Source organism: Primulina tabacum, chromosome 5 (genome assembly GCF_025594145.1).
Source record: "Primulina tabacum isolate GXHZ01 chromosome 5, ASM2559414v2, whole genome shotgun sequence".
In the NCBI taxonomy this organism is placed as follows: domain Eukaryota; kingdom Viridiplantae; phylum Streptophyta; class Magnoliopsida; order Lamiales; family Gesneriaceae; genus Primulina; species Primulina tabacum.
Genome location: NC_134554.1, coordinates 8,968,979 through 8,991,754, shown reverse-complemented (window position 1 = coordinate 8,991,754; position 22,776 = coordinate 8,968,979). Strand labels below are relative to the sequence as shown.

Genomic DNA, 22,776 nt, shown 5'->3' with positions numbered 1-22,776 from the left:
TATAAACCGTCGCTAATATAGCGACGGTTTTATAAAACCGTCGCAAATACCGTCGCTACATGCGACGGGAGTTGAAAAACCGTCGCTTTTAGAATGCGACGCAACCTCCCATTACGGATCGTCAAGCCGTCGTTAAAACCGTCGCCTTACACTTTTGGCGACGGTTTTAGCGACGGTTTTGACCGCCGCTAACTCCGTTTACACTACCCCGAAATGTTGCATAATATGATATTTGAGACTATATGCTATAATATGTTATATTATTAAAGAAAAATCTCATAAAGTAGTTAGTTAATTTTGGTATTTTAAAGCATATTTTTCCTTCACCTACCATAGTGCTCCAATTTCAGTCATCACATGCTTCCAGTTCCGAAATCCTAAATTTATGCAGAAATGCTTTTAAAAATTGAAGAAATCAAAAACAAATTTTGGATTAAATAAAAAAGGTTAGTTTAAAATTAATTTTTTTTTTTAAAAAATTGGTATCGATTAAATAAATTCTATTAGGATATTACTTTACATTGTATTTTACGTTTTAAAATGCATATTAATTTAATTTTTATCTAATTCAATGAAAATTAATTTGTATAAGATAATTTTATAAAACGTTCGTAATTTTACATTTAATTAATTTAAAACATATCATTTAGTTAATAATTTTGTATCATTATTTAATTAATTTTAAGTTAGGTTGACGAAAGATATCTTGTTCAAGTTTTTAATAAAAGAAAATAATCAGGTTCATTTATTTAATTAATATAAAATTAATTCTATTTATCAAAACATAATTAAAAAAATAAAATCTTAACCGCAAAGACTCAACCGAAGCATATTTAGTAAAAACAAATTAAAAAAATATATAACGAGCTGCCGGATTAGTAAAGCCGATCGTAACTCCCACAATCGCCGCCGAGCTCCACCGCGTGGCCACTTCCGACACGTATGCCTGCTCCGTCATCTCGATTGTCGGCAAACCACAAAGTAAGCTGCTTTATTTGCATATTCTTGCTTCAGATACGATGCTGTAAATTTTTGCTAAAACTTCCGGTGCTGTACTTTTCACTTCTGCATTAACTTTGTTTTCGTTATGTCATTTTGTAGGTGAAGAATCGGGTAAAATGGACAAACGAGAAAAGCATAGAATTTTGATGGTGTCTGATTTTTTCTATCCCAACTTTGGTGGCGTAGAGAATCACATTTATTACATATCTCAATGCTTGATAAAACTTGGCCACAAGGTTAGTGAACTCGTTTAATTTCCAAATTCGTTTTTTTCCCTGGTTTTGATGGTGGTGATTAGGAGTTCTGAAGGGGGACTAGCTGTACTACTCATAAAATGAAAATGGTTCCTATATCATGATGTTCATGTACAGTTTTATTTTTACTAAAAAGATCTTTCGCCCCCCTATAATCTTAGCATCCCTGGCTAAAATTGCCTGCGGTTGGAAGTTTTGCCCGCTTTCATCTCCAGATTAGTTGCAGAAATATTATAAACAGTACGAATGTTTAGGCTTTTATTGTTTGGCAGGTGGTTGTTATGACTCATGCTTACAAAAATCGTTCAGGAGTGAGGTATATGACTGGTGGGTTAAAAGTTTATTATGTGCCGTGGAGACCATTTCTCATGCAGAATACGTTGCCTACATTTTATGGGACTTTGCCGATTGTGAGAACAGTTTTGATAAGAGAAAAAATATCTCTGGTGCATGGACATCAAGCCTTTTCAACTCTATGTCATGAAGCTCTAATGCACGCACGTACAATGGGGTACAAAGTTGTGTTTACTGATCATTCTTTGTATGGTTTCGCTGACGTGGGAAGTATTCACATGAACAAGGTTTTACAGTTTACCCTAGCAGATGTAAGCCAAGCTATATGTGTTTCTCATACAAGCAAGGAAAATACAGTTTTGAGGTCTGGATTGCCACCTGAAAAGGTTTTTGTTATTCCTAATGCTGTGGATACAGCTGTGTTCAAGCCTGCTCCAAAGCGACTCGGCAGTCATGAAATAGTTATTGTCGTGATCAGTCGATTGGTTTACAGGAAAGGGGCGGATCTACTGGTTGAAGTCATCCCTGAAGTGTGCCATTTGCATCCCAACGTATGGTTTCCCGTTTAGCCTATCATGCCTTTAAAAAAAAGCAGTTTTGCTCTTCAGAACAGTGTTGCGTGAAAAGGCCAAGGTTATGGCTGTTGAAGGAAATTATGTTAGGCCCTCATGAAAAAAAGTGGCTTAGCAAAATCAAACCGTTTCTGCACTTGAATTGCAAACTATCTTCATCTATATGTCTCTCATTTCTCTTTTTCTCTACCGTGCTTGCTTACCAATCTGGACAAAACTGAAGTTTATTCTCCTTGATACACGTGAACATATCAATTGCCCATGCATGGGATGACTCACCTTTCATTTGTTTATGGACCAACACTTGCAAAACATCTGCCTTTGTGTTTCAAGAGTATCGACAGCAATGTTATATGTATGCTGTTGAATATTTTGGTGCTGCCCACTTAAAGTTGGTAATTTGATGCAATAAACAACAATGCTATTTCAATTTTGGTGAAGTCTTGACCATGTTCACGATATAGTCTAGCGTTAATGCCAATCATCTGTGCATCCAACTAACCCTGGTTATTATTATGTAAAAAAAAACTTCACCATGATGTTTGACCAATGCCGAAAGACTCCTCTTTTTTGTAGTTGTGAAACTTCATGTTAAACTGCCCCCCACTTCGTTTATATTTTACACAATCTTGAACTGCTTAGCTGGGATAGTGAGTATATGTCTGCATATGCTCTGTCATGCTGTTCACATCCTTTGTTAATTTTCTGAAGGTTCGGTTTATTGTCGGTGGAGATGGACCTAAAAGAGTGCGATTGGAAGAAATGAGAGAAAAACACTCTCTTCAAGATAGAGTTGATATGTTGGGTGCTGTCCCACATTCTAAAGTACAGTCAGTTTTAATAACTGGTCATATATTCTTAAATAGGTATCTTATCCTTTTAAATTGTTAGTTTGACGGAATTGATTGAATATTTTAGATTATTATTTCATCTGTTTTCGACTTTAGTTTAGACTTGAGTGTTGGGCCTGTGCTTCAACTGTAACGACTTTGAATATTTGATGTGTTCCTTGTCTATCTATTTAACGGTACAATTTTTTTTATACCTGATGATTTGTTTAATTAAATAATTAATTATTGAGAACTAATTATATTTTTATTTTTGACAGTTCCTTAACCGAAGCATTTTGTATAGCCATATTGGAAGCTGCTAGTTGTGGATTATTGACTGTCAGTACACGAGTTGGAGGCGTCCCCGAGGCACGATCGTCAGAATTTTTTACTTTTGTTGGAAAGTTTGATGACATCATGCTAATAATGTGGGAATGATACATTCAGTCATCCAGGATTATAATATTTTCAGGATGTAATTTATTTCAGGTTTCTGAAAAGTTTTCCTTGTGTCATAGGTTCTTCCAGGTGATATGGTGGTTCTTGCAGAGCCGGATCCAAGCGACATGGTACTGGCAATTACAAAAGCAATAAACTTACTTCCCCAAATCGATCCACAATCCATGCACAATCGTGTGAGTTCTGTGAAGCTAAAAAGGAATATATTGATATTCTATGGCAATGATACTAACATTTATATTTTGTTTCTCTATTATCTCAAATTAAAATGTAGTTGCTTTTATATAAAATTAGGGGATCCAAATATAAACAATTCTTAAACTCATTACTGCATGTAGTGTGAGATATTGGCATGGTGAAACATGTACGTGTATGACCTTTTTATTTAAAGATGTAGGATTGAGTGCTTGATCAAATGCCCTTATGTAATCTTCAAGTTCATCATCTGCATTCTAACCTAAGTTGTCAAATACTGAGGCTTATTTACATTATTCTAGTATATATATGCGCTGTTAAATGCTGAGGCCGACTTTATTTTGTGGACTGAGTATAAAATGTAGTTTTCTGTCCAAGATACGTCAACAAAACGATAAAAGAAACCTTATTAATTTTGTTTAGTTATTCCTCTGCAGATGAAAAAACTATATAGTTGGCATGATGTTGCCAGAAGGACAGTGATTGTTTATGACTGTGCTTTGAGATGTTCCAATCAGGACCTATTGGAACGGTTGCCCAGGTATGGTCACCAAGTTGATTTTTTATGTAGCCTACCATATTTATAAAGAAATACACTTGGGTTTTCCAACACACACTGTTTCACTCTTGTGAATGTGGTTGATGAACGACCCCACCCCCCTTCTTTTGTTGATTTCATGAGGGCCAGTTGTTCATGTGAGATAAAACAACATATCCTATTTGATTTTTGCTTCTCTGAAGGTGCTAATTTTCATTGGCATAAATCAGTGTCCAAAGTTTGTGAAATTGTGATGATTCTCATTGACACTTGCTATTCTCATGGCTATGTTTAAGGTTTTTGGTGGTTGATATTTGCTCATCACAGGATTAGTGCCATTTTAAATGACAAAATATTGAAATATCATGTTGTATTTTCTTTTTAATTTTAAGTTTTCTCTCTCCAAATTAAGTTTTTGTTGAAGTGACAAGACTTTGAATTACAGTACTTATTGAGAAAGCATCATAACCTTTCTTTTATATTTTTAGGTACCTTTCTTGTGGTTCTTGGGCAGGAAAGCTTTTTTGTTTGCTGATGATATTGGATTATTTGTTTTGGCTTCTGTTGAAGCTGTGGCAGGTATAATATGCAATCTCTTTCTGTGGTGTATCTTCAGTGTTTCCACTATTATTCGATTTATTTGTTTTTGTGACATTGACTGTCAATATCTCCATAGCCTGATATGGACATAGAGGTTGCACCCGATGTTCATCTAACCAGTTCCCAACATGGAGAAGGGACGTGGGATTCTATTGAAGATGGGAGTTCGAAGTAATATACAGATCCATTGGTTCACTACACGATGATGGCTGACTCTTTATCTGCACTCTTTGTTGCGAATCTTTTACTGTTTTTGGGATTAATTCACAATTGTATCAAGCCTTGGCGCTCACCATGTATTATCATGTCAGATGTTATGACAGAAGTTAGAAGTACTGCTGAAGATTTGTCTGGTCTGTTGTAAATTGGTGAATTATGTTTGGTGGTTACTCAGGTTAACCTCGTCTTCAATAGAGTAATGTTGTATCCATGTACGCCAAAGACTTGATAGTATTTGAGCGCTTTTCGGTTGGCTGTTTTAAGTCTATGCATGTCTAGATAAAATCATAGTATCTTAGTTTATAGCCATTGTATTATGCTAGCTCTAGTTTACGGGGTCCGAAACATAGTCGCTGTTGCAGACTATGCACACAGAAAATTGGGCCTCAAGACTAAATAATGTCACTACTTATTCAGCTAATGTCTTCACTACTCTAATATGTCAAATATGTTCCTAACCATGATCCTGAACCCCAAGGATGCATCTACATAACTTTTTCTTACTTCTAGTGCATACATGTACTGCTACTTTTTATGCAAGCTTCAAGAAAAAGACAAGAATCTCATCACCGACTCTCAAGCCCTGATGTACAGCCCGTAGAGGCTCTTAACAAAAGTTTCGGCAGGACTTCCATGACAAAAAGAACTAAAAGGCTATACTCAGCTGAAACTTCCACAGTAAGCCCTATGGAATATTCTGGTGCTCAAAATGAGGCTCTGGAACTCCCTCAAGAATATATATGATGTTAGAAGAGAAGTTGTATGATTCAGAACTAATAACAAGTGCCTTAGTTATAAATCAGATTTTTTGCTCCAACATCCGGCTGCACATAATTTAACATTAAGCTGATGATAGTATCTTGATGTTTTCCCTCAATCATTGTATTCACCTTAATCTTGCTATAAATCTAATATTAACTACATTATCAATATTGAGCTGCTGATAGCCTTTTCACTCTATATTACTTGTCCATTCATCGGTTCTCAATAAGTCCACCAATTTTAGAACATAGTATTGATTGGTGGGAAATAGCCCGTCAATCCTAAACAGTAAACACCAATCCATGTTTGCTAGAGATTCGAAATGAGATTGTACTATATTATCAATACGAAGCCAAAAACGTAATGGAGGCTATCCTGATATGTGATGGCCACAATGCAACATCACGAGTTCAACGGTGATTGTTGTACAATGCTACAGTGCCCTGTGGGAATGCTTAAAATGTTTTAAACAGTTATTTCTTCATCGGCTTTAGTCAATCAAATTTGTAATATACATATAAAAGTTGTTTATAGAGCTCCTTGTGCCTAGAAAGTGAGAAGCTGTGAAGTTAAAGAATTTTCCTTCTCCTTTGCAGATAGGAATGTCGAGTGCAACTGAAACACTTTGTGGGCAAGCTCATGGAGCTAAACAATACCACGTGATGGGCATTTTGTTGCAAAGGTCATGGCTAGTCGATCTCATTACACTTACAATCCTACTCCCTTTCTTCATATTTGGAACTCCATATTCAATCTCCTAGGTGAGCAACCAGACACCGCAAAATCTGCAGGATACATCTCCATTTGGTTCATTCCTTTCAACTATAGCATCATGTTTGCAACGACCATCCAAATGTATCTGCAAGCACAACAGGAAAACATGGTCATTGCTTGGCTCTCGGTTACACAATTTGTGATCCATGTTATTTTATCGTGGCTTTTTATGTATGTTCTGGAATATGGGATCAATGGGGCAATGGGTGCACTATGCATTTCTTCGTGGTTTTTAGTTTTGGGAGAATTTGTGTACATTTTGTGTGGATTGTGTCAAGATACATGGAAGGGGTTCAGTGTTGCAGCATTGAGAGATGTGTAACCTGTTGTGAAGATCCGGATTCATGATCTGGTAAAGCGAAACTCTATTTACCTTCGTCTATTCGTGTGATGTTGTTTGATTGACACATTTGATTGTTGTGAATAAAATGCTTCAATTTTGTGCATTGGAATAACTATATAACTAAAGATATTCATTATAGATGCTAAAATCTTATTCATGTTACTATTCCAGTATTATGCTTTATGTGACAAAATCTGTCATCAACTTATTTTCTTATGCAAATTGTCTGATCATAGCTTGGAGTTGTGGTACTATGCCACCTAGTCTTGTTGGCTGGATATATGAAAAATGCAAAGGTCGCCATATCCGCCTTCTCTATTTGGTAACTAATCCTTCACCCCAACACAAGCTTGCTTTACGATTTTCGGTCTTGATTTCGAGTCTTATCGTTGCATACTTGTCAAGAAAATAACCGAGATCACTAACTCATGAGAAGAAAATTTTCAGCCTTAATATCATTGGTTGGGAATTCATGATTTGTCTTGGAATGATGGGTGACTCAATGTACGTGAGTTATTTATTTTGATAAACAAATCCGTGCTACTTAAAGGCATCTTGATAGGTATCAGTTCTTTCTTTTTCCCGACAGTACGTGTTGCGAACGAACTAGGAAATGGAGATGCTAAAGCCATTAGATTTTCAAGAAAAGTGGTGATGATCACCTCATTTCTTATAGGGATGTTCTTTTGGATCCTTTGCTTAGTGCTTGGTGATAAACTCCGATACTTGTTCACAGATGAAGAAGACGTTGCTCAGGACGTCTCGAATCTTCACATATTGCTTGCTTTAGCAATGTTGCTCAGTGGCTTTTACTCTGCTCTCAGGTAAGTTTTCTAAAGTTTCCTACATTCTATTATTTTCAAATTACTCCAAGAATAGGTTAGTTTTTTCTGTCATATTTGATCACTATATACTGTATGGACATCAGCTGTGGCGATAGGAGCAGGTTTGCAAACAAAGGTTGCACTAATCGATCTCATTTGCTTCTATTTTTGATTGGCTTGCATATGTGCTTCATTTTCAAGTCAAGGTAATAATAACAAATTTTCCATGTTTTTCCGAAGTACCAATTTTGTGTTTGTGCATGCATATATGATATATACACATATTTAGTACTTGTATATATATGTTATACATTGCTTCTAGTGGTATGGAATTATAAAAGTATTTGGTGATTTTTTGAGGGGTATATGGGTTGGAATGATGAGTGAAGTAATAACTCAAACACTGGCGATAGGCTTCTTGACACGGAAAACTTATTGGGATGAAATTGTAATTTTAACTTTATTATTATTTATTACTTAAAAAATGTTAATTAATTTGTCAATTAAAATTAATGATTATTTTAATTGCAGGTGGATACAACTACAGGTCGTCTCCAAAGATGGCACATGCAGTCTTCAGATGAAGACGAGCAAAATCTGTATCACTCTTGCTCCACGCGAGCTATCATAGTCGATATTTCGAATTAAACTTTTAAACTTTTTTATTTAGTGCATGCAATTTAGGTAGGGTAGCAGACATTCTTTTATGTACATATATCTGATAGATTTTTTAAATAAATTATATATAGTGTTAAAAAAATTATTAAGATTTTAATTAGGTTAAATCGTTAAATGGCATAAATTTGGACCATCATAATTAATTTTATTTAAAAAGTGAAGGGGAGTAGTTTGTCCATAAATTTAAAAATACCAAAATTAGTTTCTATAAAAAGCTCTGAATCCATAAAGCAATAATAATATGTGCAGAGAGAAGGATTCCATAAACCATAATAAGCCTAGCTAGGTCCAAAAGCAACATATTTCCAGTTACAGACGTCTTGACTATAGTTAAGCACTACAAATTCTACATGTAGTTTACATTTGTCAAAAGTACCACATTTCCTAGTTAAAAACATCCCGGTCTTGACAACACATTGGGAACTAAAGGATATCGAATGAAACATTATACTTCCTATGCCATTAATGACTTCTATAAATGTACAAAAATGACAAGAGGGTGGGGTTCTTACCTTAACATTACCTACTCACTGCTTGTGTACGGGTGGGGTCGTTGGCTGATGGCTATGAGCATAGAACCCAATGGCCGATGGCCTGAAGTATCCACCATTTGCAGGTGGCTGCTGCTGCGACGGTGCCTGCTGGTTCTGCAGCTGTGGATGTGCTTGCTGTGGTGGAGGGCCTGGCCTGGTATACGCAGTGGCGGAGTTTGAAGACAATGGTGCAGGAAGTATGTTGCTGGCACCATAGTTATATGGCAGCCCCATCATTGTAGATTGCATTAATGGGTTCCCCGATACATTGGCAGGAGGTGCGAGCGGTGGTGGAGCTGGGGGTGGTGGAAGGAACGGAGCTTGTAATGGGTTCAACTGGGACACGGACTGAACTCCTATCGACTGAACAGATGGTATATTAGTTGATGCTTGCTGTGTAGAAGGAAAATAGGCTGAGTTATTTCCCTCCAGGTTGGTCACACCTGAAAAAGGAAAGGGTATATCCAACTTGGGCCTTTTCAACCCGCTGCTTTTTGACGCTGCCTCTTCCGCAACGAAAGAGGACAGAACAGATGTAAACATCAAGGCAGAAGATGAGGAAGCTGTAAGTTTTGCAGCAACTGCAGCTGCCGTCAACTTCTGTGACTCCTCTTTGTCGATGGAGTTCACAAAAGAAGTTAAAGGATTGGAAGGTGGAGGCGCCGGAAGATTGTTTTTTGTCAGGGTTGGAGAAAATATGGGTTGGTTCACAGTTGGTGCCGAGGGTGGTGATGTGAGCTGCAGTTTTATATTGGCAGCTTTCTCAATCTGGCCCCGAGCAGCCTGCATGTTGGACAAAGTGTTATCTCTTGTATATATCACATCATGACATCATGCACCAATACCAGTTTTTGTCCTCGACGCCACCCATGCTAAGACCAAAAACAACATGTGCCACAAATAGGGCCCAATCACACCCCCCCTAAAAAATTTTAAAAAAATTACTATTTTAAAACCTATTTTGCGTTAATTTCGCCACCGAACCCTTTCTCCCCCAATATTCTCTTTGATTCCTTTCCTCAACCAACAAGACCAGAATACATGTTTCACTCTATTTCTACTTCTAGGAATAATGATATTATGTTATGGCATTATCGTTTGGGACATCCAAATTTTAATTATTTGAAACAGTTGTTACCAAAGCTCTTCATCAATAAAGATATTTCTTCATTTCAATGTGAATCTTGTGCATTGGCTAAACATCATAGATCTGTATTCCCATCTCAGCCCTACAAAGTGTCTGCACCATTCACTCCCATTCATAGTGACATTTGGGGTCCATCTCGCATAGTCATTGTGTCTAGGAAACGGTTCATGACGTTTAATGATCACACTCGTATGACCTGGACAATTCTTTTAAGAGATAAAACTGAGGTTGTACATATTTTTTAACATTTTGTTAAGATGATTCAGACTCAATTCCATACTGTGATAAAAATATTTTGAAGTGATAATGGGAAAGAATTTTTTAATCATGTATTAGGAAACTTCTTTGCTGAAAAATGGATTGTGCATCAAAGTTCGTGTCCTCTTACCCTTTAACAAAATAGTGTAGCTTAATGAAAAAATAGACACCTCCTTGATGTTGCCCGGCCCATTAATTTCTCAACTAAAGTTCTCAGACATCTTTAGGGTGAAGCTATTCTTACAATTACCTATTTGATTAACCGTTTACCATCATGACAAATATTCCCTTAAAATTTTTGGGACTACTGTATTTGTTCATAATCATGCTCCCAACCATTGCAAACGATCCCAGGACTCATAAGTGCATATTTGTTGGGTATCCTGCTAACCAAAGGGGATATAAATGTTTTGATCTCGTGTTGAAGTGTTTTTTTGTCTCGATGGATTTACCTTTTTCGAGGGTCAGTCTTACAGTGACACTCATCTTCAGGGAGAGACATCGTGTGATGAAGATGGATGTATTAGTAATTCAGACCTGACATTTGAATTTGAAATTAATGACAATTCAGTTGCACCATCTGATACAGTAGAAGTGAGTGGAAAATTCCTCAAGGGTCTGGTATATACTAGGAAAGAGCATGCAAAGGAAAGAGGGGATAAAGTCTTTTCACAAAGCCATGAACCAGATCCAGGGCCAAATCGAGAAATGCACAACGAGACCTCATCTGATCCTGATCAAGGCATGCCCAAGTCAACATCCTCTAATTCCATCGACATTCCTATTGCTCTGAGAATAGATATTCGGTCATGCACCAAGCACATGTTGTCCAACTTTGTGTCTTATAAAAACTTGTCACCCTATTTTTAGTTTTTATCTCTCAAATAGATTTTGTTAGTATCCTCAATAACGTACAGGATGCCCTAGTGATACCCGAATGGAATGAACCTATTTTTGAATATATGAAAGCTCTGGAGAAGAACTCTAGTTGAGAGAAAGTCGACCTACCCAATGGAAAATTCGTTGTGTGTAAGTGGGTGTTCACTACAAAAAACATCTTTGATGGTTCTTTGGAAAGACATAAAGTTCATCTGGTTGCCAAAGGTTTCCCTCAGTAATAAGAAAAATATATAAGTGCTTGCATGCACGTAAATTAGAACAACAAAAAACCAACGCTGCTTCCTCAATACAACGAATTAAGCTCTCCAACGCTGCTTCTTCAAAAGAGCAACATGAATTATTTCAAATTAAGTTCCGCAATTTATAGCACGCACAAAAGGTGAATCCGGGACGGACTGCCACATATTCATGCTGCACCGGATTCAAAAGATTACTTTATATTTTTTAAAATAAAAAATTATATTTAAAATTTAATTAAAAAAATTGTTGAATCCGGTATAATCTGACACGGATTCTTAGAATCGAATCCGGTACAGATTATACCATATTGTTATAGATATATAAATGTTACCAAATTGCTATATTTTTATATATATTTTTGCTTTTATATTATTTTAAGAAAAAAACCTTTGAATCAACTAGATGTAAAAAATACCTTCTTAAATGATAACTTGAAAGAAGAAATCTTTATGAAACCTCACTTGGATTCACTGATCAATTTGGATCGCAAGTGTGTATGTTGAAAAAATCTCACTATGGATTGAAGCAATCTCCTAGAGCATGGTTTGAGAGGTTTACTAAGTTTGTTAAAGGCCAAGGATACAGTCAGGGTCAATCTAACTACACTTAATTCACAAGAAAGTCGTCCACTCACAAGATCTCCGTACTGATTGTTTATGTCGACGACATAATATGAACAGAAGATCATAATAATGAAGAGGAACCGGTTGAGGAAAAGTTTGGCCACATCAAAGATTCGGGCCACTTGAAATATTTTCTTGGAATGAAGGTGGCAAAGTCTAAGAAAAGATTTTTGGTGTCTCAACAAAAGCATGCACTAAACCTTCTTAAAGAAAAAGGGATGAGTGGATGCAAACCCTCAGACGCTCCAATAGAGGCAAGTGGGAAATTAGGAGAAATTAAAGATGGAGTCTCGGTCAATAAAGGAAGGTACCAAAGACTAGTTGGAAGATTGATCTACATGTCACACACACGACCAGACATTGCTTTCGCTGTAAGTATGATTAGTCAGTTTATGCACTCACCATATGAGGAACACTTGGAAGCAGTGTATCGTATTCTTAATATTCCTGACAAAGGATTGTTCTTTGAGAAGAGAGAAAAAAGTAGATTGAAGCATATACGGATAGAGACTGGACATGTTCAATTACAAACAGAATATCAACATTGGGATATTGCACTTTCTTATGGGGTAAATCTAGTAACTTGGATGAGCAAGAAACAAACCTTCGTTGTAAGAAGTGGTGCACGGGCTGAATTCAGATCTATGGCTCAAGGTGTATGCGAGGTTCTTTGGCTAAAAAGAATTCTGGATGATTTGAAAATAACAATAAAACTTTCAATGAAGTTATACTATGACAATAAGGCTGCTATCAACAATGTTCATAATCCCGTTCTACATAAAATAACCAAGCATATTGCAGTCGACAAGTGTTTCATAAAAGAGAAGCTTGAAGGAGTGATTTGCACAACATTGTTCCAACCACGTTACAAGTTGCAGATGTATCAACCAAGGGGCTCTCAAGACAAGTCTTTGAAGACCAAATAAGCAAGTTGGGCATGATTCATATTTCCGCACCAACTTAAGGGAGAGTGTTATAAATTTGGTTTATTTTAAATAAGATATTAAATAAAATTTTCGGTTTAATTAAATTTGATAAGATATAATTTGTTTCTATTTTTTTTTTTGGATTATTTTTCCATATTTCTCACCTATTTTGAGACTTTGTATTACAATTTGATTAAGAAAATATAATAAGAAAAATTAGGGTTTCTCTTATTCTATAATTATTCTATAAGTACTTTAGATTGTTCCAATATTTATTTAGCTTAAACTTTTTACTTTCATCTCAGTTTCCTTGTACGAATATTAACTCCTCTTTTTTGTGCATATACACCCTTGTTATATGGTGTGGACAAAAATACAAATAATTATTTGATTCTCATATATTTTTTCAACAAAGACGGGTATCCCATATGTGGTTTAGCATTTTGGAAACCAGATTATGTGGAAATATTCATAGATTACAATTAATGGTAAAGACCAGTGTGTTGTGACTGTCCACGCCAGAGCAAACAAAAAATCGTGTGTGACTGTGTAGAGAGGGAGATTGATGGAGATTGACCCTACTTGTAACTCGCTCTGAATCAGCTCCAGCTTTGACTCCTGCAAAGTTATGACGTGTCAGGACCTGAAAATGTGGAGTCAAAATTGCATACCATGCATTCTCACTCTCCCAAGATCTTTTTTTTTTTGATAGAAAACTACACTCTCCTAAGATCAGTTTGGAATCTATATGAGGATTGGAAATTTCCCAAGTTGTAACGATAGTCATACAATCAAATAATATATCCAGGCATTATTAGTTCATTGTACAATTATTTTGGAAAGATTTTAGTTTATTGTTTAACTCATTCTATCCTATTAGACATCTCTAAATTTAAATACTTACCATCTTAAAAAATTTAAGATTTTCCATATCCACACATAAAATTAATAGGTGTTGATTAACATCGAACATTAGGACACATAAATATGCACAATAAAACAGCATAAACTGATTTTTCCCGAAGCAAAAGCATACTTGATCCTGAAGAGCTCCTCTAAGCTGGGAAACCAAAGCAACTCTGATCGTTTCACATTTTTCAAGCTGGCTAACGCATTGGTGAAGCATGTTCTCCTGTTTCTCTATGTTATCCATAACAACAGAACCATGAACGTCTCCTGAAGACAAAATTAAAGTAATTCAGAAAGTTTATAAACTAACTGCAGCTAGCATCTATAGAGTTGGATAATATTCACACCATTCATATAGAATCAGAAAAATGAATCTATAACACTCCTAACAGGTTACTAGCATGCTTGATAGTTGATGCACTCATAGAGTAACAACAATAGAAAACCACAACCAAGGCATGATCATTACCAACAGCAAGTAAATTTAGAGGACACGGACTCTGGTCGAACCTTGAGAAGAAGCATTCGCAACATCGATCTCAATTTCTTGTACACCAGAAATAGCACTTTGGCTTTTGTTTAAGGCAGCTTCTTCATTCGCAACCTCATCATGTACCAAATGAAATGAGGTTAAGATTTTCTCCGGCATGCCACCAACAGCCAATTTCTGGAATCAAAAAATAAGAGGAATATCTTGAGAATAAAGCTAACAAAAAATGCCAATTAAAACCCAAAACAATACATATCCTATGCTTTGATAGGATCTGTACTTACAATTCTCAAAGAGTGGGCGTCTCTCTTCACAACTTTGATGGGATTCGAGTTCTTGCCACTGGTGATTATAGAAGGATCCTTTCCGGTGTTGGGAGGAGGATTCTTTCCTAGCAATTCATTTTTTAGATTCTGACCCCTAGATCCAAATACTTTTCTTTCTTCCCAAATGTCAACCTGACACAAAGAGCATCCCCCAAAATTGGGGAGGAAAGAGAACACGAAATGCTAGTAATTAAGAAGGTGAGAACAAATAAAAGAGCAATAAAAATAGGGAAAAAAAGCAGTATCCATATAGCCTACAGAAATTTGGCCCTTGTAGCAAACCAACCAAATGTTGTAATGGTGGGAGCAATATAAAAAAGAAACAGTGTGCACATGGTATAAAGCTGCACCAAAGAGAGGAATCAAAATATTGTACCAGGAGATAGAGATAACTGGGTCAGAATTGTGGTCTCAAAGCAGCAAAGAAATACCAGAAGTTCTCATGTTTGACAAATAATGTGGCAAATCGGTGCCACCCAGAAAAAGTTTATCAAAATGTCTCCCAGAAGAAGTTTATCAAACACAAATTGAAAAATATTTTCAAATTAAATGCAACTTTGCGAGATAATTTGATGCAAATTCTACCACTAATACGCAGGACAAAGCTCACTAGATAAAATAGAAACCCTCCCATCCTCAGAATGCCCATAACAAACAATATACTATTTTTTTGTCATCTATCATGCCTGCACTTTAGCAAATTTTAAGAAGATAATTAGAGTCCAAAAACATGTACAAGAAGTTGAACAAAAAAGCAAACAAATTATATCCATGAGGATCCAAAGACAAGTCTCACTCCTCTAGTATTTACCGAGAGAATGTAAGACAAGAATACACCCCTTCAGAGAAATAAAGAAGGGAGGAAAAGTTTAAACATTGACATGACTGGTTGGTTATTCACGCTCTGGTAGGAGGTTATGCAATTACTTTTCATGCTTAGATAGAAGAAAAAGAAAAGGTTCAGTAGGAAGAAAAAAGACTAGATAAAATACCAGCCGAGTGGCAGCTTTTCTGCAATTTTCATCACCGCTATCATAAACAACCCTGAGAGCTGATGGCAGGATCTTCCAAAATTCATTCACAAATTCACTGCCCGTACGCCTGCTATTTTGCAGGATGTCGTTGGCCAAGTACAAGAAAGATACCCGTTGATCCTGTTGTGCAGATTGAAATAACCTATCCCATGTTTCAACAACTTGCTTGGCCTTTTTCCGGTGAGATATGCACCACCGAGACAAAGCTGATTGGATTTTAAAGAAATTGCATTATACTCTGAATTTTTAAAATGATCCTATGCCACAAAATATCTTCAGATTCACATTCACCTTTCACATAATAATAGCAAAAATATCTCACAAGCATAACCGAGTAAATTGTTTTTTTATTTTACACCTTCATAGATCTGCCAATCCATAGAAGGACTGCATTCCCCAAAAAACATCCGGAAATATGTATAGTATACAAGAAAACTTAGGTTGCATTTAGATTGATAGAATTCAAATCCATGTATTTCAATATAATCAAATGTACTTTTTAGTTTTAGAAAAGCGAGATTATAAACTTCAAATTCACCTCTTCCATGTTCATATGGTGTTTTATGTTAATTATGATGGATTTCAAGTTCATCAAATAACATAGACATTTGAAATTCATTCTACTTTGTGTAACTAATATGTAATAATAATGTATGAATTTAAAATTTTATCTATTATTTCATCGTTAACAATAAGAGTATAATCGAAATCCGTGGATTTCAAATTCAACTCCTCAAATGCAACATTAGTTCATTGAAGGAATGGAATTTCTCAATGATTTTATCACCTAACCTATCAGGGAAAGTAAAGAAAAATTGAGTATTTTGAGAAAATCAAAACATCAAAGATGATAATTTATTGATGGTTATAGAATACTTCTATAAAAACTAAAGCCATAAATCAAAAAATATCTCAAATTGCAAAATACTAATCAAGAAATGCACCATAAATCACCCTCATTCCTTAGGGACTATATTGTCGATATCAACAAAAATTATAGAAAATGAAGAAGAAAAAAGTGCTTTTTCTGCAACATCGAATATGTTTAAGACACCAAATCCGTTGTGTCTCATGCTGATCTTATTCAGGCCACAAGAAAAACTTAAAGCAAGTTACGTATAAAAAAAATGTTGTTAAGCAACTTGAATGGGCACAGTAATTAAATTAACACGACTCATTGCCAAACTCCAGGTGAAATGAAAACCACCTAACAAGAAATCCCTCTTTTTCTATCTAATCCAGAACCATCGCACCATACAAAGCAAAGCAGACAAAAGGAGAAAAACTCAACATCGATAGAGATGTAATTTCATGTTTATTATCTCGTATCTCTAAAATGCATATTTATTTAACAAGTAAATTCCAGAATCAAAACCAGAGGCAAGAACTGCATAAGGTGCACGACCTATAATCATTTGACAAGTAACTCCATCGACTCATGCTGAATTTTGGAAAGAATAATTTTCGTATTTTTCCCTCCAACTTCTGGGGTGCACAATCTCAAGTGTACCCAACATTTGATGATAACCTATCAAAGACTCGGTATAACAAAAACCAAAGCATCCCAAGAAAGAACAGAAACTTTGGAGGCTTTCAAAAGATCCGAGTAAAGAAATTAAAAGGTATCAGATATAGCAATTATCACTTAGGAAACTAAGATTATTCTCAAAACCATTGGCTTCCTCATAAGTACAACCGTATAGCCTTCACGAGAATCAGTTAGCATCCTCACAGCACCCAATAACTTGTCCAGTCATTAAATATATTACTATTTTATAAAGAATCTATTTACTATTTTATAAAGAAACTACCTATTACAATAACTAACTTGGTCGTTTTGGTATGTGACCACTCATTTTGGTATGACCAATATACAAAATTACCAATATAACCCTAATAATTTATCTATACTTTACATAATTGTTGAACATAAAAAAAACGGTTTTCACTTTCATCAACTCTCCTTGCACACTATCATCTTCAGTCTGTTTTTAAAAAAAACTATTTCAAATTCCATAAACCAAAAATAACAATTACTTATTATACAGCTTATTAAATAATACAACAGAAACATGTGACTCAAGATAAGAAGGGATTGTAAGATTCGATCCTTCCATCGGTTATGGCATATACTGTTCAAAACCCAAGATAGATACATATATACACAAATAAAATAGACCCTCACACACCCACCTTTAAACCCCCTCCCAACACGTCAAATTCCATCCAACAAAGGTAAATGGATTAAAATAGGAGTAAAAAAATGGGTGAATATTCCCTGAAGAAGAAATGTGTACATGTGTGGAATGAAAGATTTTCTACATCACTCAAGCCACAAGAAAAATAGCATGCATGATGATACAATCATCTGCAGAAAATTAATGTCCAATATGACGTGACGCTACAACTTCCAAATTAAAAAGTATATGAATGGCTACTGCCTCATAGAGAAAGGATACATTCTATGCTTTGTTGAGAACTATTAAGTTTAGACAACTTCTCTGACAATGACTTCTCATCGAAAATATCATCAGCCATCCTTCTGCTTGCTGAAGTTACTTATCCCTACAAATGCCTGCAATAGTACATATGACTTTAAATCACATAGGAAAAAAAAAAGAGGAATGATTCAGGGGTGAGGATAGGAGGAAGATAAAAGCTTTTTTCCCGATGAAATAGATAGTGGTAGAAGACGAAAATGTACTACTGAGAGTTAGAAGTAATAAACAATTAAACTTTAAAGCAAGATATAGTTCAACATAGAAAAATAATCATTTACAGAAAATCAGAGCGTAAAAATAGTATCTGAGCAGTTTATTAACCTGAGAACCAATGTCAATTTTGTCAAACTATACAATCTGAGCAGTTTATTAACCTGAGAACAAATGTCAATTTTGTCAAACTATACAATTTACATTCTATAGGAATAGTGACTTCATAATTTTCATCTCATGGATTTTCGTTTAGTAAGTAGAACCAACACATAAGAGCATTTGAAAATTTATGTATATCCAGACAATTTATATTGCCATTTAAAGCAATGGATTAATCACCTCCTAAGCTTCTCTGCAACGGGCCATATTTCCAGTGTACTAACCAGCTGAATTCAATTGGACAACCTAGACTGCGATTTTGATGTCCCATGGCAAGGAAAGTTGTTCATGTCATAAGGGTACCATGAAATAGAGGTGGGTAGGTGATCGACAAGATTCCAGTTAGGTGTGGATGGTGGATCGGCATGACAAGTTTGTGGGATGCCAGTAGATCGCTCAGAAATGCATAGGAAAAATAATGGTAGGAAAAATAGGCAACCTTCAGTTGCCTTCCATGGCCAGAATAGTAGATACATATCTGATCAAAGTCACAACCAAATGTCAAGTGCCCAACAACCTTACCAGTAGCCAAACACAGTAGTCAGTATTTGAGGTTAGGCTAAGGCAGACATATCCGACCACGGTTCCCAGGAACAGTAGAACTGTAACCGGAACCATCTCTTAAAAACGGGAATTTAAACCATTTTTTCGGTTCAGTACTGGAAATGGAATATAAATTAAATTTAAACCCTTATTTTAATTTTTTTTAAAAAAAAAACTAAATATTAAAATTATTTTATAATATAGTTGTTGAACAATTAGTTCAATTAGTTCAATCAATTCAAACCATAACCGGAACCGCTAAAAACTGGACCTAGAACCGTCAAAAACCGGAACCATATCCAAGCGGTTCGGCTTCGATTTCACCTTTCATTGAAACCAGAACCATCAGTTTTGGAACCGTGGTCAGGCTAGATAGATCCCACTATATTACCAGCCAATCAATCTTTTTCATAGCAACCTGGTTTAAATCGAATCCAAACTAACCCTCCCATTTTCCACCTCAACTCATGCCTCAAATCTTAAATATATTTCATGAGAAGTGTACTAGTGCACCACATTTGGACTCTCTAACTAGTTTGCAATGGAAATTGTCCAAAAAGTGTCAATTATCTTGTTCTATCACCAAGGCACTAGAGTTACAAATGGTAAAAATCACAAAAATAAAATCAATAACTATTAAATATAGATTGATGCACATGATGAGGATATAAACGATAATAAAAACTATAGAAGGCCCATTTTGTTGTATAGATTCTGCATTTAGATTTGATTGTGCTCACTATTTATTGACATGAACCACATCGAAGATCTAAGAGTTTGCCAACGACAGATTACGGACACCTATTCAATTTGCAACCTCCAAGATAAGATCGGAGACTTATTTGTGGAAACGAGGAGAATAATTAAGAAAAAAAGAACTATAAAGTCAGACTAATCAGAAATCTAGGAAAACACGCGATATAAATTGCTTATCCGCAATCCAAATTAGAGAATCACTCATTGGAAATCATTAAAAAAAATGAAAAATGTAACCTATTTTGCCTTCTTGTTGATGAAAAGGACCAAGTTATGGCTAAACTCCTAGCACTTGACTGCTTTTTTGGATCTATTTGAACTCATCTACACAACACTCCGTCCATGCAAAAAAAAATTTAATGACCGGATAGCAAATTAATGAAATAAAGAAAAAAATTACCACTATTTGGGATACAATTTTGGGATATTAGTATAGCGTGAGTGAGGAAGAGGCTTGCTTGAGATGAAGGTTTCTGCACAGGTTAATTGGGGGTGGAGCCGTGGAGGCAATAAAGTGAGGAAGGATAACCCTAGTTTAGATTCATTTCTCAAAATATATCACATATCTTAAAAAATAAAATCAAACACCACTATCTCATTTTCATTATTTCAGTCAAAATACTTTTCCAATTCATTTTAAAATATCAGTCATTAGTTTTCAATTATGGTAACAATTTATTTTCTCGAAATATTCCCCATAACTTTACAAAAAACTCCTAAAACAACACCAAGAGAGCCCAAAGTCTTCAAGAAAGTAAAATCAAAACTTCGCTAGCACGTTTTATCAGAAGTGTTTTTCACGAGACGGAATATAAATATATACAAGTATAAAAAATAAAAAAAGAATATCTACAGGTTCACATCGTATCAGCTACAGTGTACAAATATCGGTTTTCTCAACAAGATGGTCAACATATTACCATCATTAAATCTGTTCTCATTTGAAACATCCTCAAAAATATGCACTCTCTATCATGGCCAAGACGTAACTTTCAAAAATAAAAGAAAGAAATCCATAAGCAAGTGAATATGGATTAAGACAAACGACCGCCGAGCATCGCTATAGTATTCTCTCAGTGGTGAATCTCAAAAAATAATTAATGGGAAACCTAAAACTCCATCACAGTCGTGTATTTTTAAAGTTAATATTAATATATTTTGCAAAAATTATTCGAGTTTGATTAAATCTACTAGAAATCAAACAGGAAAATAGAACAATGACTAATTAAGCTTTTCAAACACTCCAAGACAAAGATAAAATTTGATTAGATTATTCATGGTAATAACTAAAACTCAACTAAAGAAGACAAGATAACAAATGTCGAAATCTTAAGGCATTCAACTTGACTAGACATTTCACTTTACATGAATTATCACTTGAGAACAAAAAATTTCTCTAATTTGCATGGATTCTCAATCCCACCAAAAACGGCTAACAAATTATGGGATTCATAAACATACACTAATTTTCAGGCATTCCACATGCTAGTGTTCATAAGATACATTTACTGATGTGCGTCACACAAGTACACGTGTTCATGTATGCAGGGGCGGAGGTAAAGCTTGTTGTACCCGGGCTAAAGTGTTCATGTATGCAGGGGCGGAGGTAAAGCTTGTTGTACCCGGGCTTTAGCCGGCGTGATCCAAATTTTTTAAAAAAATTTATACGTAAATTTTTGTATAATTTTGAATAAATTTGATATTAGTTCGGATAGATCAATTTAAAATATTAAAGGATGTTAGAGTTTAAAATTATAGACTCGGTAACGCCAGATTCCTGGCTGAGCCATTGCATGTATGTACAGTCAACATATAGTTCTAAGAACCTGTTTACCTCGAGTTCCCTACCTCTTTAACGACCAACCCAATTACCCAAAGAAGTCAGTTGAGAAAAAAAAACATTTAAAAAACAAATCTTGAGGCCAAAAAGAACAAAAAATTACTAGTTCATATCAACCTATTGGACCGAGCCCGAAGTCTTTGAAACCAAAACTCGAAAAGTTAAAAGAACGAGGCTATTCCTTTTGCATGCGCATAACAAATCCATAAGACCACCGAAAAATCTAAGACAGGCCATCCAAAGGCTGCCCCGACAGACCCCCAGCCCCTCTCCCTCCGCCGCTGTCTCCGCAAAACAATACTGCAAGATATTTAAATAAAAATGTAAATTTCACGCAAATTAGGAAACGATGGAATACCTGATTGTTGAAGCACTTCCATTATAGCACATTTTCCCAAAAGAAAAAGAAAAATAAATCTAAAATGAAAACGAAAGCGAAACAAAACTAATTGTAAAGTTAATGTAGGATTACGAACGGATTCGTATACATTCGCGATATGAATTGCGTACAGGGCTTTTGAGATTACAGAAATTGGAAAAACCCTTGAGAATAAGAGCTGAGCTGGGGTCGCACGAAAGAGGTGGTGAAGGTCAAAATAAGAAATAAATTAAAATTGACGCGCAAACGAACAAGAGAAATTATCGTTCTCTTTCTTATGGTTTTTTTTTAAAAAAAAATTAAAAAATATCATAATATATATTTATTATTCTTTTTTTATACACACATACATTTATTATTCTAATAAAATACATTTTTATTTTTTGAACAAAGAGATAAGTATTCTTTATTACATTATCGTTATTACATTATGAGAAAATAGATGAGAAAAATATATAATTATCATTAAAAAAAATTGTGTGATACAAATATTATAATTAGATCACTCATAAAAAAATATTATTTTTTATTGTAAATATGAATATATACAACTTCATTCAACGATGTTGGACAACTAACAAGTTATGTAAAACATCATCCTCAAAACTTGGTCATCTTGATCTTAGAAAAGATGGGGGATAATGCTTGCATTTGT

At 35.2% G+C, this 22,776-nt stretch overlaps 3 protein-coding genes across 11 annotated transcripts; 2 read left to right on the top strand and 1 right to left on the bottom strand.

Moving 5' to 3' along the window:
- The first annotated feature begins 203 nt into the window (after window positions 1-203).
- On the top strand, window positions 204-5,172 carry LOC142546238 (phosphatidylinositol N-acetylglucosaminyltransferase subunit A). Of its 2 annotated transcripts, XM_075653845.1 has the most exons (10): window positions 204-981; window positions 1,102-1,238; window positions 1,529-1,583; window positions 1,677-2,101; window positions 2,834-2,988; window positions 3,231-3,321; window positions 3,471-3,587; window positions 4,044-4,147; window positions 4,633-4,723; window positions 4,821-5,172. In XM_075653845.1, the coding sequence occupies exons 2-10, from the start codon at window positions 1,119-1,121 to the stop codon at window positions 4,917-4,919; spliced, it is 1,257 nt and encodes a 418-aa protein (XP_075509960.1). In that variant the 5' UTR covers window positions 204-981; window positions 1,102-1,118; the 3' UTR covers window positions 4,920-5,172. The 2 variants fall into 2 exon arrangements, with proteins under 2 accessions (XP_075509960.1, XP_075509959.1); XM_075653844.1 differs by having other exon boundaries at window positions 1,529-2,101.
- Window positions 5,173-5,383: 211 nt separating this feature from the next.
- On the top strand, window positions 5,384-8,526 carry LOC142546240 (protein DETOXIFICATION 26-like). Of its 4 annotated transcripts, XM_075653849.1 has the most exons (5): window positions 5,384-6,851; window positions 7,079-7,164; window positions 7,579-7,666; window positions 7,771-7,872; window positions 8,198-8,526. In XM_075653849.1, exons 2-5 carry the CDS (start codon window positions 7,131-7,133, stop codon window positions 8,295-8,297), a joined length of 324 nt encoding a protein of 107 aa, XP_075509964.1. In that variant the 5' UTR covers window positions 5,384-6,851; window positions 7,079-7,130; the 3' UTR covers window positions 8,298-8,526. The 4 variants fall into 4 exon arrangements, with proteins under 4 accessions (XP_075509964.1, XP_075509963.1, XP_075509962.1 ...); XM_075653848.1 differs by lacking the exon at window positions 7,079-7,164 and having other exon boundaries at window positions 7,519-7,666; XM_075653847.1 differs by having other exon boundaries at window positions 5,384-7,346; window positions 7,432-7,666.
- A 76-nt stretch (window positions 8,527-8,602) lies between these two features.
- On the bottom strand, window positions 8,603-22,363 carry LOC142546237 (uncharacterized). Of its 5 annotated transcripts, XM_075653841.1 has the most exons (9): window positions 22,101-22,363; window positions 18,553-18,605; window positions 18,190-18,305; window positions 15,689-15,936; window positions 14,655-14,828; window positions 14,391-14,547; window positions 14,008-14,147; window positions 13,554-13,589; window positions 8,603-9,660 (listed from the first exon to the last, which is right to left on the bottom strand). In XM_075653841.1, the coding sequence occupies exons 3-9, from the start codon at window positions 18,266-18,268 to the stop codon at window positions 8,872-8,874; spliced, it is 1,623 nt and encodes a 540-aa protein (XP_075509956.1). In that variant the 5' UTR covers window positions 18,269-18,305; window positions 18,553-18,605; window positions 22,101-22,363; the 3' UTR covers window positions 8,603-8,871. The 5 variants fall into 5 exon arrangements, with proteins under 5 accessions (XP_075509956.1, XP_075509954.1, XP_075509957.1 ...); XM_075653839.1 differs by lacking the exon at window positions 18,553-18,605; XM_075653842.1 differs by lacking the exons at window positions 18,553-18,605; window positions 22,101-22,363 and adding an exon at window positions 21,860-22,000.
- Window positions 22,364-22,776: the final 413 nt, after the last annotated feature.

Coding starts and splice junctions, on each gene's coding strand:
- LOC142546238 (XM_075653844.1), top strand. CDS start 1,119: ATGGACAAACGAGAAAAGCATAGAATTTTGATGGTGTCTGATTTTTTC. Junction 2,989..3,230: donor GGTCATATATTCTTAAATAG/GTATCTTATCCT, acceptor TATTTTTGACAG/TTCCTTAACCGAAGCATTTT. Junction 3,588..4,043: donor CACAATCCATGCACAATCGT/GTGAGTTCTGTG, acceptor ATTCCTCTGCAG/ATGAAAAAACTATATAGTTG.
- LOC142546240 (XM_075653847.1), top strand. CDS start 7,497: ATGATCACCTCATTTCTTATAGGGATGTTCTTTTGGATCCTTTGCTTA. Junction 7,667..7,770: donor GGCTTTTACTCTGCTCTCAG/GTAAGTTTTCTA, acceptor TATGGACATCAG/CTGTGGCGATAGGAGCAGGT. Junction 7,873..8,197: donor TGCTTCATTTTCAAGTCAAG/GTAATAATAACA, acceptor TTTTAATTGCAG/GTGGATACAACTACAGGTCG.
- LOC142546237 (XM_075653841.1), bottom strand. CDS start 18,268: ATGGCTGATGATATTTTCGATGAGAAGTCATTGTCAGAGAAGTTGTCT. Junction 14,548..14,654: donor ACGCCCACTCTTTGAGAATT/GTAAGTACAGAT, acceptor TTTTGATTCCAG/AAATTGGCTGTTGGTGGCAT. Junction 9,661..13,553: donor TGATTCAGAGCGAGTTACAA/GTAGGGTCAATC, acceptor TCCAACATGCAG/GCTGCTCGGGGCCAGATTGA.